The 14,642-nt window shown below is 32.1% G+C and overlaps 1 protein-coding gene across 9 annotated transcripts in view; it reads right to left on the bottom strand.

Moving 5' to 3' along the window:
* Positions 1–14,642, bottom strand: part of LOC110037582 (uncharacterized protein YNL011C) — a 162,595-nt gene that overhangs the window by 135,278 nt on the left and 12,675 nt on the right. For all 9 annotated transcript variants that reach the window (XR_002295349.1, XM_020742256.1, XM_020742255.1 and 6 more), the window contains exons 5-6: positions 12,704–12,747; positions 12,309–12,465 (exon numbers count right to left, since the gene is read on the bottom strand). Coding sequence is in view for 8 of the 9 variants with exons in the window: in XM_020742256.1 (XP_020597915.1) it covers positions 12,309–12,465; positions 12,704–12,747 (201 nt within the window). In the remaining variant the exon portion in view is untranslated. The remainder of the gene's footprint in view (positions 1–12,308; positions 12,466–12,703; positions 12,748–14,642) is intronic.

The raw sequence follows: 14,642 nt of genomic DNA, 5'->3' as shown, positions 1-14,642 counted from the left end.
TAATAAGAAAATGAATGAATGAAATCTTTGAAATTAAATGTGTAAATGCATAAGAGTTATTTCGTATGTATATAAATGCTCATTTTTGTTTGTGCCTTGCAAGCCTGAAGGGTGATTTATACTACGAGATTAGAGAACATAAAATCTACCGCTAAGCCTATCCCAAATTAAATTCTTATATCCCATTTTGATTTTTCATCTGCATATCACTTAATCCTTTATGAAAATATACATGCTCAAGTTTCTATATTTAAATTGTATATATTTGTCTAACCCCTTTTCTTTATATATATATATATAGATATATATATATATATACATTTATATTATGTAATTGCAATTTGTTTTGAAGTATCAACAAAATCAACCAGGTACGCTTTTATTTATTTAATTTCTTTAATTTCTTTACTATATATTTCTTTTCTTTTTGTATTGTGTCTTTCTATATGTTTCTTTCACTTTTTTTTACTGCACTCTGTTATATTGCCTCTTCCTCTTTTTTTACTGCACTGTACTGTATATATCCATTTGTACTCATCTTTTAATTACTTATTTAGTACAATTATACAACACATTAGGATAAGCCGTTCGAGGCATGGTTCTTTCTATTTTCCCTCGTTTTCATATAAACAAGATGCACTTTTTCATTTCAACACTTATACAAATTCCATAATATAACATTTTTTTTAAATCACAAGTGATGTTTGTAAACTTCAATAAACTAATAATAAGATCTATTTCATCTCTCTCTTCTCTTCTCGAGATGGAATAACGACGTGGCTGATTGACAATCCATCTCCGAATAGCGGTCGGGACTACAACAGAAGGTGGAGAGAGGAGCTTTAGCTGAACTTCGGTAGATTTAAATAACATACCTATAGGGCGTCGAGGTTGTTCGTATCGTACGACGTAAATACTGACGTTATCTCTTAGGACTTCGTACACTTATATATTGTACGACATAAGTCCTAAACTCTTTTTAGAATTCCAAAGTCATCATTCGGTACGACATAAATAGTCCTATTTTCTCGGGTTATTTGCATATGATATGCAGACACAAGTCTCGAATATCTAAATAATTTGCAAGACTAAAACATCAAATAATTACTCTTTCAAAGATGTAAAGTCAAATCATAGATTAGTTTGATATGTCACTGAATATTATTCAATATCTTCGAAATCTCCTACTTTTGCTCCTTTGGATTCTGAAAATAATCGTTCATACTTGAACCTATCCCACTTGACTTTTTCTATAAGCAATCGTGGAAATATAAACGTTGAATTCTTGAAGATGAAACCCCGATCTTAATCGAGAGTCTTCTTAGGTGACTTTGGTTGCCTAAGATGTAATTAACTATAGGGGTTTGCCGTTATAGGGAATTAAGAACCCAAATTAATCTAAACTCTGTCTAATCTGTGTATTAGATAAGGAAATTTTTCGGCTATAAAATTCGCAAACAAAAATAGAGTCGTAAATTTTTAAGTTTAATTAGTTAAGCCTACTAACAAGTGATGCACTCATCTTTTTGAGATAATATATCACTTATGGTATCGTGTTCAACTATTTAAACTATTAGATATATGAAATCTATCTGGTCTCTATTTTAAAAAAAAAGAATATTATTTTAAAAATCAAAATTACATTAAATATTTAAATTTAAAATTTTAATTTTAAAATAAAAAAATGGTCGACACTTCTCTACTGACAGATCCCTCTGTTGTAGGTAGTGGAGCCTAGAAACATATCCTAACGGTAATAGAGTGGGAGATATTTTCTCTGCATCCCTTTCTTCATCTTCTCCCACCGGGTAATCTTATCGTTGTCTTCCCTTTCTCTCTCTCTCTAAAAGTACTCCCACCACAAAGAGTAACTTTTCTTCAACTTGATATTAGATAATTTGACCCTCTTATCCTCTGGCACATCGTTATACTCGAAAATCTGTTCAATAGATTGTAGCTAATCAATAAAACTTTTTCGATCCATTCCTCCATCAAACTCTAGCAGATCTACTTTGAAGTCGAAGTTTTTTGTGCCCTAGAAATGATCTCCTCTCTGAAATTCTCCCTATGGAAGGGATTCAAATACCGCTCTCTAGGCCTCCTCTGATACTGGATTCTGAAATGTCGTGGTCTGTCTTCTTTATCGATGAAATTCTCCTCGTGGAAGGAATTCAAATCCTCTCCTCTTTCTCCCTTTTGACTCTCCAGATCTCAGTCAAAAGTAACCTCCCCTATGGTCATCTTATAAATCTCCGCAAGCCTCTGTTGAAAGTGATAGAGCTCTCGCCATATCTCTTCCTGAGTAGGACCGGGCATATATGTTCTTGGTGGCATGGTTAGAGTTTGAGATTTTTGAAAGTGGAAAGGGTAAAATCAGAGATGTTTGTTTAGTCGAGAAGCCCCATAAAGAGCTAATAATGCTAATTTGAAGCTTTCAGAGGCGATCAAGCACGTGCAAGTACTTCAAGAAGAAAAGATCAAGGAAGATCTTTGTTTCCATCCAATGAAGAAACTTCGTGCTAGGAAAGAAAATTTTTTCTTTATGGTAGATGATAGGAAACCTTAAAATAGGAGTAGGGTTAGGCTAACTTTAATATCAAATGATAACGGAACTAGCTCTGATAATATAATTTATAGCAGATGCTAGGACTAAGGTTAGGCTCGCTTGGACTTGCTTTTAGAACAGTATTAAATTGTTCCTCATAAGTGAATAGGTGCATGGTTAAACTTACCATACTAGTAGCAAAAGCAATATCAGGACTTCTACGTGGCAAATAGATAACTTTTTTTCTAACAAATTCTTGATATCAACCCTTGCCAATCTAATGCCTTGGTAACTCAACCTGACATTAAGATCGCCAAAATTGTCAACCAAATTGCACCCAAGTAGTTGAGTTTCTTTCGAGAGGTCAATAACATATTTCTTTCCGAATATGTAATATATGCTTACTTTTGACCACTTCACACCAACAAAATGTCAGGAGGAGCTATGATCTTTTATTTTAAATTCATCTGCTTAATGTTTCTATTGTTTAATAAATTGAGATCATTTTTATACAACATGCCAAAGTCTTTCTAGGTCAACCTCTACCTTTTTTTTAACATAATTCAAATCTTAAACATCTACTCTCCTAACTAGGTCATCAGATGGTCGATGTTTAATGTGCCAAGGCTTATAAGGTTACTCTCCCCAATCTTGTCTACCATTGGAGTTACTCAAACCCTTTCACATATATATTTATTTCACATTTTGTCTCTAAGTGTAAAGCCACTTGTCCACTTGAGCATTCTCATCTCAACAACACTGAACTTAATAATATTCTTCTCTTCTGCATGCCAACATTTTGTACCATATCTCACCACCATCTTAGAAAAATTTTATTGAAGTCTAAGGTATTTTTATATCACACAAAAGGCCCGATGCATTCCTCCACCTCAACCATCCAACTTGAATTCGTCTAATAACACACCCATCAATATCACTATCATTTTGAACAATAAATTCGAGATATCTAAAAGGTTTACTTCTTTTAATGACTTGTTCACCCATTATTACAACCCTCCACTAAATCTGCTACTACTAAAATTAAATTGTAGGTATTCAGGTTTAGGTTTACTAAAACTAAAATTATATTTCATGCATTCGGTTTTAAATCTATTCAAATGAAAGTATTTAGACTCTAAAGTTAACCTTCATATTTGAAAATTTTCTTAATCTCTCTATAGTCTCATCCACAAGCAAAATATTATCAACAAAAAACATAAATTAACGTATATCGTCCTATAGTTGTCCAATAATAACATCCTTAACTAAAAAAAAAAACATATACGAGTTTAAAGCCAATCCATGTTGTAATCCAACTGAAATAGGAAAATATTTTTTCAATCCTCCTTCAGTTTGAACACAAGTAACAACTCTAGTATACATATCTTTAATGAATTGAATTTAAGTCATATCAACACCTTTATTCTCGAGAACTCTCTAAAGGATATCTCTTGGAATCTTATTGTATGCTTTTTCCAAATTAATAAAAATCAAATGTAGATTCTCCTTATTATCTCCGAACTTCTCCATCAAACCTCTCAATAAATGTATAGCTTCCATAGTAGACCTGCCCGGCATAAATCCAAATTGATTATGAGAAATTTTTGTGATACATCTTAACCTATGTTCAATTACCCTCTCCCATAATTTTAAAGTATGACACATCAACTTAATTCCTCTATAATTTGCACACTCTTGGGACCAAAATACTCTTCTAAAAATGGGGACCAAAATACTCTTCTTCCACTCCTCAAGCATCTTTTTAGTTTTTAAAATAATATTAAAGAGATTAGTAAGCCAAGAAACTCCCAAATATTTTCCATACTTCAATTGGAATATCATCAGGTCCTACAGACTTTCCACCCTTTGTTTTCTTTAAAGTCTCCTCAACTTCTTTTTTACTAATCGATGGTAAAAATGAAACGTTTTATTATTATTCACGATATTAAAATCACTAAGGTAGATCGTAATTTCAGAAACTTCATTAAAAAGTTTATCGAAGTAACTCACCCAACTATGTTGAATATCTTTTTCTAAGAAAAATACTTTTTGATTTTTATCTTTAATACACTTTACTTGAGTTAAATCTTTATTTCTCTTTTTTGTTTGTTTGGATAGTTTATATATATATTTTTCACCCTCCTTAGTATCTATTATAAAGATCAATAAAAGCATAATTTTTAGCGTCACGGATTGTTCTTTTAGACTCCCTGCAGGTTTTTGACATTTTTTCCAGTTCTCTAAGCTTTTACATTTAAACCAATTTTATAACATAACTTCTTATATTTTATCTTTTCTTGCACATTATTATTCCACCACCAACTATTTTTATTTATAAAATTTTTTTTTTATTCTCCAAGCACATCTTTTGCTACTTGTTTAATAGTGTTTGTTATTTTATCTCACATAATATTTGCTTCTTCATGAATATCCCAAATTTTCAAATCTTGAATTTTACTCATAAAAATAATTTTATTTGTATATTTTAAGTTTCTCCATCTAATCCTACGATGATAAATCCTAGTATTTTTTATTTTGCAACTCTTAATCTCAAAATCTAGAATTAATAAACGATGTTGGGTACTTAAATTTTTACTTGGAATAACCTTACAATCTTTACAATCGCGACGATCTCTTTTTCTCATAAGAAAATAATCAATTTGAGTTTTATTAAATCCACTCTTATAAGTAATAAGATGCTCATCTCTTTTCTTGAATAAAGTATTAGTAATAACAAAATCATACGCTAAAGCAAAATCTAAAATAGCTCTACCTTTTTTATTAGTTACTCCAAAATCGTAGCACCATGAGTATTTCTAAACTCTCCTAACTCCACCGACATGTCCATTTAAATCTCCTCCAATAAAAATGCTTTCTTCAAGAGGTATCATTTGTATTAAGTCTTCTAAGTCATTCCAAAATTTATCTTTAGACCCTGTATCTAAACTTATTTGAGTAGCATAAGCACTTATAATATTCAAAATCTTAGTATCAATGATAATCTTAAGGGCTATAATTCTATCTCCAACTCTATTAATTTTTACAACATTATCTTTCAACATTTTATCTATAATTACACCTACATCATTTCTAGTGTGACGCTTAGCAGAATACCAAGGTTTAAAACCTAAATTATCAATCTCTTTCGTCTTTTCTCCAACCCACTTAGTTTCTTGAATACATAAGATATTAATTTTCCTATGAATCAATATCAACTAATTTCATTAATTTACCATTGAAAGTACCTATATTCCAAGATCCTATCCTAATACTAATTTCTATGAAGGCTTAAAACTAAATATAATAAACCTACTATGGGTAAAAGTTAAAAGTTAAGTCAAAGATAAAAATAATATTAGCCGGGCGCCGGTGTAGCGGCCCTTACGGCCCTTACACACTTTTCATTGTATTCAGACTATACAGCGCGTCGCTTCCAAAGAACGCCCTAACACTTACACAATGATCAAAAGGAATCATGTCATGATTTTTTTCGACAAGTTTTACGCTGGTTGTCGACTACCTAACACAACCCTCCACTCTTCACATCCGGGCCTGGGACCGGCAACGGCAGTGTTTCTTTAATGAGCACATTTGAAAAATAGTATTACCTGTTAAGATAACAAAATCAACATATACAATAAGCATGATTGGCATGTCATTATCATGTCTGTAGAACGTGTATTGGTATAAGCTCCCTTATACCTTTGTTGGCAAGCAACATTAGTGAATCTTTCAAACAACGCTCTTGATAATTGTTTAAACCATAAATGATTTTTTTCAATTTGCAATCCTAATTTGTTGTTCTAGCACCCCTAAAACCAGAAGGAGGTTCCATACAGACTTCTGCATTCAATCTTTATTTTACAATGCATTTTTTAGATCAAGTTTTTTTAGAGCCAACCGCAATTATGGAGAGAAGTACCTAATTTTTTTTACAATTTACAAACATGATTTGTTGTTCTAGCAGCCCTAAAGCTTGAAGGGAGTTCCATGTAGACTTCATTTGAATCTCCATTTTAAAGGACCGTAGAAGATTTCAGAAATATTCCTGGCGGCTACGATTTTGGAGAAACGAATGAAGACTGTAAAGCCATTTTAGATTTTATTTTAGCGTATGATTTTGTTTTACTAATATTTATTCAAGAAAAGAGATGAGCATCTTATTACTTATAAGAATGGGTCTAAAAAAAAGATAAATTAATTATTTTCTTATGAGAAGATGAGATCATCGAGATTGTAAAGATTGTAAGATCATTCCAAGTGAGGATTTAAGTACCCAACATCAATTATTAGATCTAAATTTTAAAACGAAGAGTTGTAAAATAAAGAATATTAGGACTCATCAACGTATAATTAGATGGAGAAACCTAAAAGACACAAATAAAATTATTTTTATGAGTAAAATTCAAGATTTCAAAATTTGGGATGTTCTTGAAAAATAAATGCTATGTGGGATGAAGTAACAAACACTATTGAACAAATGGCAAAAGATGTACTTGGAGAATCAAAAGAAAAGGTTTCTATAAATAAAAATAGTTAGTGGTGGAATAATAACGTGCAAGAAAAGATAAAATATAAGAAGCTATGTTATAAAAATTGGTTTAATTGTAAAAACTTAGATAATTGAGAAAAATATCAAACGGCTCATAGAAAGTGCAAAACAACAATCTGTGATGCTAAAAATTCTGCTTTTAGTGATCCTTATAATAAATTAAATACTAAGAAGAGTGAAAAATAAATATATAAACTAGTGAAACAAAGAGAAAAGAAAATTAAAGATTTAACCCAAGTAAAGTGTATTATAGATGAAAATCAAAAAGAGTTTTTCATAAAAAAAGATATTCAACATGGGCGGGTGAGTTATTTTGATAAACTTTTTAATAAATTTTCTGAAAATAAGATCGACCTTAGTGATCTTCATATCGTTAATAATAATTCGGGAATAATAATAAACCGTTTCATTTTTACTGTCACATTAGTAAAAAAGAAGTTGATGAGATTTTAAAGAAAACCAAGGGTGAAAAGCAGGACCTGATGATATCCCCATTGAAGTATGGAAATATTTAGGAGATTTAGAAGTTTCTTGGCTTACGAAACTCTTTAATATTATTTTAAAAACTAAAAAGATGTCTGAGGAGTGGAGGAAGAGTATTTTGGTCCCTATTTTTAAGAATAAAGGGGATGCACAAGAGTGTGCAAATTATAGAGGATTTAAGTTGATGTGTCATACTTTAAAATTATGGGAGAGGGCAATTGAACATAGGCTAAGATGTATTACAAGGATTTCTCATAATCAATTTGGTTTTATGTCGGGCAAGTCTACCATGGAAGCTATATATTTATTGAGAGATTTGATGGAGAAGTTCTGAGAAAATAAGGAGAATCTACATTTGATTTTTATTGATTCAGACAAGCTTAAGATAAGATTCTAAGAGATGTCCTTTAAGAGATGTCCTTTGGAGCAGATGTTGATATGACTTATATTCAAGTCATTAAAGATATGTATACTAGAGTTGTTACTTGTGTTCGAACTGAACGAGGATTGATCAAATACTTTCCTATTTCTGTTGGATTACATCAGGGTTAGGCTTAAAGCCCATATCTTTTTGATTTAGATATGGATGGTCTTATTGGATATTTTGTGGTGGATGCTATTTACTGGAGGATGTACCTTGGTGTATGCTTTTTGCTGATGATATCCTTCTCGTGGATACAACGAGAGAAAAAACCAAGGATAAACTTAAATTATGGAGGTCTGCATTGGAGTCTAAAGGCCTTCATTTGAGTAGAACTAAAACTGAATACATAGAATGTAATTTTAGTAGACGTAGCTCTAGTGACAGAAGTGTAACTTTGGGTGATCAAATTATTAAAATGTGTGAACGATTTAGATATTTTTGGTCTGTTGTTCAAAGCGATGGTGATTTAGATGGGGATGTTAATAGTAGAATTCAAGTTGGTTGGTTGAAATGGAGGAATGCTTCTGGCCTTTGTGTGATAGAAAAGTACCGCTTAGACTGAAAGGAAAATTTTATAAGAGGGTGGTGAGACCTGCAATGCTCTATGGCATTGAATGCTGACCTTTAAAAGAGAATCATAATAATAAGTTAAGTGTTGCCGAGATGAGAATGATTAGGTGGATGAGTGGCTTTACACTTAGAGACAAAATGCGAAATGAATATATCCGTGATAGGGTTGGTGGCTCCAGTGACGGACAAAATTAGAGAGAGTCGTCTTAGATGATTTGATCATATTAAACGTCGACCATCTGATGATCCGATGAAGAGAGTAATGTTTTAGATTCGACTTATGTTAAGAAAGGCAAAGGTAGATCTAGGAAGACTTGGGCTTATTGTATAAAAAAAGATTTTAATTTATTAAAACTAAATGAAAATATGACACTAAATAGGACGCAATGGAGAAAAAGGATTCATGTAGCCGACCCCACGTAGTGGGATTAAGGTTTTTGTTGTTGTTGTTGTTGTTGTATTATACCAAAAAAAAGTATTAAGTGTGCGGGATCAAACATGTTTCTGACAAATACATCATTGTGGATAAAGGTGATAAACCCTAAAAACCTTTGAGGCACACATGATAGTATAAAAGTGTAAGAAAAGCACTTTTAAAAACTTCTAGTGGAGAACAATTGTTGGCATCCAATTCATATGGTAGCAAGATATAAGAATTGGGGGGAATACATTCAATTCATTTGGATTATTTGATTGATGATAAAAATTAACTAATTGCTTTTTGATCCAATAACCAAAAGCTAAACTGGCCAAATTTCAATAATAACCAAACGGAAACTTGACTTTTTGGTTCAATTCAATAAACTATTGTTGAAACCTTTTTTTTAGTTTAGTTAGGTCTATTTCTGTATTATCAGACTATGAGAGAACTCGTAGTTTCCTAAAAAGACAGAACCAAAGATGAAATCTTTCTTAGAGAAGATAGAAAATTATGGTGAGGGCATAAGTGACCCATAATAAGAGAGAAAGAATACGAAATCTAGGAAATTCTTTTACCAGAGGAATAATAACATGACCTAAAAGAAAATGTTGTAGGCTAATTTTAGAAGAAATCAAACGGCATACATTGCCAAATCTATCAGAGAATAACTTCCAAGAAACCATTAATAAATCTTTGAAAAATGGAAAAAGAACTTGGCTTCCCTATAGGTTTGAAATGCTACACCAAAACACCCAACCAACATACATTCTTCTCCTCATCCGATTGATTCCCAGGTGAAATGCCAAAGCCCTAAAAACTCTAACCTTGGCCTTGGAAGAAATAGAAAATGTAGGCTGTAGCATTCTTCAATGTTGCTTGGAGTTAAAAAAAATGCATCTTTCGAGAGGCACTCTTTCATTGGTCATCACATTTGTCGATCCCCAAACTCCAACTGGCCACTTTGGCAGCTCACTGCTTTATGTTTCAACAGATATACTAAAGATGAAACTGCGGAGAAGTGATATATTCTTTCACCCAAAATACTCATGCTTAGGCCACTCCAGGCTAGTCTGCAAGCTTTTCACTCTTACAACTTGAAAGGTCCATTTCAGCTATCACTAAGATTCATTTTTTTAAGGCCAAAACTAAACCATTGACTGAAAAATGAATAATTAAAAAAGGTTTAATCAAAGACTGATTTTTAATTTATAAAACTGAACTAAATTAACCAAAATACCCAGGTTTGATTTGACTATGTCTTTGACTAATTAATGCACAACCATAATAAAAACAACATTACCCAAAAGAAATTTTTGGTGTCGGTGGGAGAGAAGATGTGATCTTGCTCTAATCCTAAAACCTTCGACAATGAAGACTCAAGGAAGTCACGATTATTCAACAGTGCTATGCCCAGACTGTATTCATCACCCTGATGGAAGATGTGAAGCTGCCTTATCCTGAAACCTTCAATGTCGAAGGAAAGAAAATACAATCATTGAACAATGTCCATCTCCATCTCATGCGGCATCTATGGTCTGCTTTTGCCCGGTGTCTTGCACTGTCTTTTTGCTTTCGATTTCTATGGGCGCAATCTGTACGTGTAAACTACTGTTTTTGCACCTATTCTCATTTTTGGAGACTTGCACGTTCACACTTAATGAAGGCTCTATTGCTTTATATTGTCTAGTCTATGGGTTATCTTTAACGTTGAAATCAAAAGGTGGCATTGATATCTCATATGCTCATAGTCCCTCTGGCAAAGCATTCCTCATCGTGTACTCCTCTTCTGCTCTCTCTCTGGCAGTGGATTTTTGCTCTTCTTGTAGCATGGTAATGCTCATGCTCTGATGTTAATCGTTGTAAAGGGATCTTCTACACTGCTTATTCATAGTCTTTTCAAATCCCACCTTCTTCTGTAATGAATTCTCACGTGTTTTGGTCCACCCCGTGATGAGAATGTCACCCTTCCGGGAGGCCCCTAACTTTTTAAAGCTCCTCTTTCTTCCTCCAAGGTGGTTGAGCCTCCTCCACCTCAACCTCCATGCTCATTTGTGAATATTTTTCCTAGTTCAAATGATGCGGATGTTTTTCTCTCTCCACTAAAATATTCATGGTTTTTCTTTCACCAAAATTGAGCAACTGAACAACATAAATAACCTTCATCTTTTCCAGATATCACCTCTTTTCCAGTGAGGACATTTAACTGTTAGCTTGGTGTCTCATGTTCTCATTTATTGGAAAATTCTCCATCAATCATCCTAACATAAAAATAATTCGAATATTCATGTCTGAATTACAGCTGACGGGTGTATTTTATTGAGCTCATTGCAAAGAGGAGCCTTTTGTCACTCCTGTTTGAATTCATTTCCACCAATAACATCGTAACTTCACCAACTAAAGATATTATTACAGAAAATACTTTGCAAGTTCTCGAAAAACCTCAACATTATCCTATTTGTGAACAAAATAACAATTATTTATCACATAATATTTTTTATTCTAATTTGAGCATTCAAAGTGCAACTCTCTGGTGAATAAAATATTTCATTTCATTTATTCCAACAGGGCAAACATCAACAAGAAAAACAACCTCACTAGCCTTTTTCTAGGAGGCTTCAAGCTTGAATTGAATACTTCTTACTTCGTATTTTTTCCTTTCTTATATTTTTCTTTCTGCCCTACTATTTTTTGGTAAATACCATTTGTACTTATACAATTATCTAGTTAATATATCTTGCTTAAAATAAATTTGGGCCATGGCAGTGAATATAATAAATCTACCTAATTCTTAAAAAATAATTTTTTTTCTTTCAGAAATATCATTTTGTTGATAGGTACTAAAATAGAAGCTTTGATGAGCAATACCATTTAGACTTTAAGAACTTACAAAATTTTCTATAAATTTTGTACTTTAAAGACGACAAATAAAAAAATAAGGATTCAATAAGCTGACCCCAAATAGTTAAGGATATGCCTACTGATCATGCTAACTGCATCAATATCTTAAATAAAAAAAGGGTCAACTAAAAGATAACTAAATTTAAGTAAAACATTTGAAATGAAAATTTCCTCTATAAACAACGCATGCACATAAGACATTAAGCATACAAAATATTAGCAAAAAAATAGCACTGATCACTATGCGAACAAAATTACTCAAAATAAAAAAAAGGAAACCAGTCAAGGCATTCATATATATTCAAATTCAAAGGCATCAAAAATTTTTAATAGGATATTAGTTTGAACGTCCTTTCACAATTTTAATAAATTTATAAAAAAAAGGTATATATTAAAAAAATTAAAAAGAATGTACCCATAATTCGCATCCCAGAGTGAGGCGATCATTCGTGCAAATCACTGGTAAAACAAAACTTTCACTCGGAATTTGTGAAACGCGTGAGAACAAAAAAATAGCAGCATCCATAGACTGAAAGAATAAGCGAGCCCCAGCAAAGAAGAAATTTCCAATGCTGCAGATTAAATTACATGGTCATTAGAATTCAATGAAAATTTATGATGGCAATTTTTATCATGCAGAAGATTACGAACTAAGTTAGCATAAACAGTTGCAGATAAAGAATATCTTATCAAGCAAAAACAAACAAAAACAAAACTGAAAAAGCAGAGTTCGCCATGCAAACACCATGTGAAGATAAAACAAATGCAACAACAATTAATTGATATAAAGTGAGAGCTAGAAAATATCACCTGCCATTGCTGAAACAAAAAGAATCACTCGCACGTCGAAGAATCTGCAGGACAGTTGTATTGAGTTAATGAAAGCATTATCGGTGAAAAAGTATAGAAGAAATAACACTCGTGACTTCATACACACAAACCGTGCATGAAAATAGAGAAGATAGGCGTCCATGCAATCAACCTCAACATTTGTTCCGAGAATATCTAGTTGAAGTTATTAGAACATTCTAGAGCATATCAAGGGTAAATTCAGGCGCTTAGAAATATTATTTTAATCACATAATTTGTGACCCATTTTTACTGGGCAAGCCACAAAAATTATGAGCAGCTAGCAATGAAATTGCCAATCTTCATCATTCTCTTCATCAAATAGAATGATTTGATCTTCACAACATATGTAATAAAGAATGAATCCCAAAATGGTCCCCTCATTACTCCTTTGTGACCAATTTAGTCCCATAATTTTGAAGTAGTTCAAGTTAGTCGTTTAGTCCATAAAAATTGATCACAATTGATCAATGTAAGAAACCGTGACACAAAAATGGTTGCAATTCAGTCCCTCAACTATACAAATTTGATCTCAATTTAGTCCTTGAAGGTCTATTTAGGATTAATTATTAAAAGGTGGGGGTTAAATTGGAGCAATGTAAAATTCTGGGACTAAATTGGTCGCACCCAAATATTCGGGGGACCATTTTGGGGTTTAACCCAATATAATAGGGAATGATAAATTGAGTATCAATCCATTCTAAAAGTGATTTATTCATTTAAAAAATTAATACAGATCAAGCACACAGCAAAAAAAACAAAAAGAGAAATATTCATAAAATCAACCTAAAACTTGTGTTGCTTACAATTAGTGCATAGTGAGGAATGAGCTTGTGAACAAGCACATGTGGAAGCAGAGTTTAAAGGCATTGTATATCATAAAAAGGTTGAAAAAGAAGTAAAGAAGAAAATAAAACGCCAAGTACATTAAATGGTGACTTCACCATGCAACAAATTTGTTTAGATTAACAAGTACCTTCGGTTAATTTTAGGTATACTATAACATTTATTACTTGATTCCTCGTAAAATGCAAAGGAAATCCTTGGTAGTTTTGTTTGATCAAGAAATTCAGCATATGCCTTCTATCCATAACAAATTTCTTATGACCATCTTACCTGTAACAAATTTAAGATCTCAAAAATTAATTATGTAGTTTTTGTTGTTTACCCATCCTCAAATAGTTGGAATAAGGTTAAATGGTGATGTTTGTCCATTCATAGTTCTAAGATGAAGGGATTAATGTTGTATCATCATCAATGAATAAGCCATGTAATTGCATAAAGTTGGTATATTCTTGTAGCCATAAAAAACAATTATATTGCATGTCATTGCTAAAATTTCATTCTTTGGCCATATATCTGTCGGTCGGAACTTTAAAAATGACTTAATTTAAATTTAATATATATAGTAGTTCGATATTTGAAAAGTAATATTTTAATTTTGAAAAAAAAGGCCGAATATATCTCATATATTTAATAGTTTAAGTAACCGAGTGCAACACCATAAGTGATACATTACCTCGGAAGGTAAGCATATTACTTGACAGCTGGATTGATTATATAAAGTAAAAAATATATGATTTTGGTCTGCAAACTTTTTATATGTGACTGACAAGTTCTCCTACCTAATATTGAAGATTAGATAAGAATCATTTTACCTGGGTTCTTATTTACTTATAAAGGCAAGTCCCTATAGTTAATTACATCTTAAATGACCGAAGTCACTTAAGAAAGCTCTCGATTAAGATCAGTGGTTCTGTCTTCAAGATTTTCAAAATTTAGATTTCCAAGATTAGACATAGAAAAGTCAAAAGGCAATAGCTAAAAAAAGGAACAGTTATTTTAAGAGTCTGAAGGAGCGAAAAATAGGGGAGGTCACAGATACAAGGAAAACTCTGGT

This window comes from Phalaenopsis equestris, unplaced genomic scaffold (assembly GCF_001263595.1).
Source record: "Phalaenopsis equestris unplaced genomic scaffold, ASM126359v1 Scaffold221702, whole genome shotgun sequence".
Taxonomy (NCBI): domain Eukaryota; kingdom Viridiplantae; phylum Streptophyta; class Magnoliopsida; order Asparagales; family Orchidaceae; genus Phalaenopsis; species Phalaenopsis equestris.
Note: the sequence above shows the minus strand (reverse complement) of the source record. Positions and strands in the feature narration are given on the sequence as shown.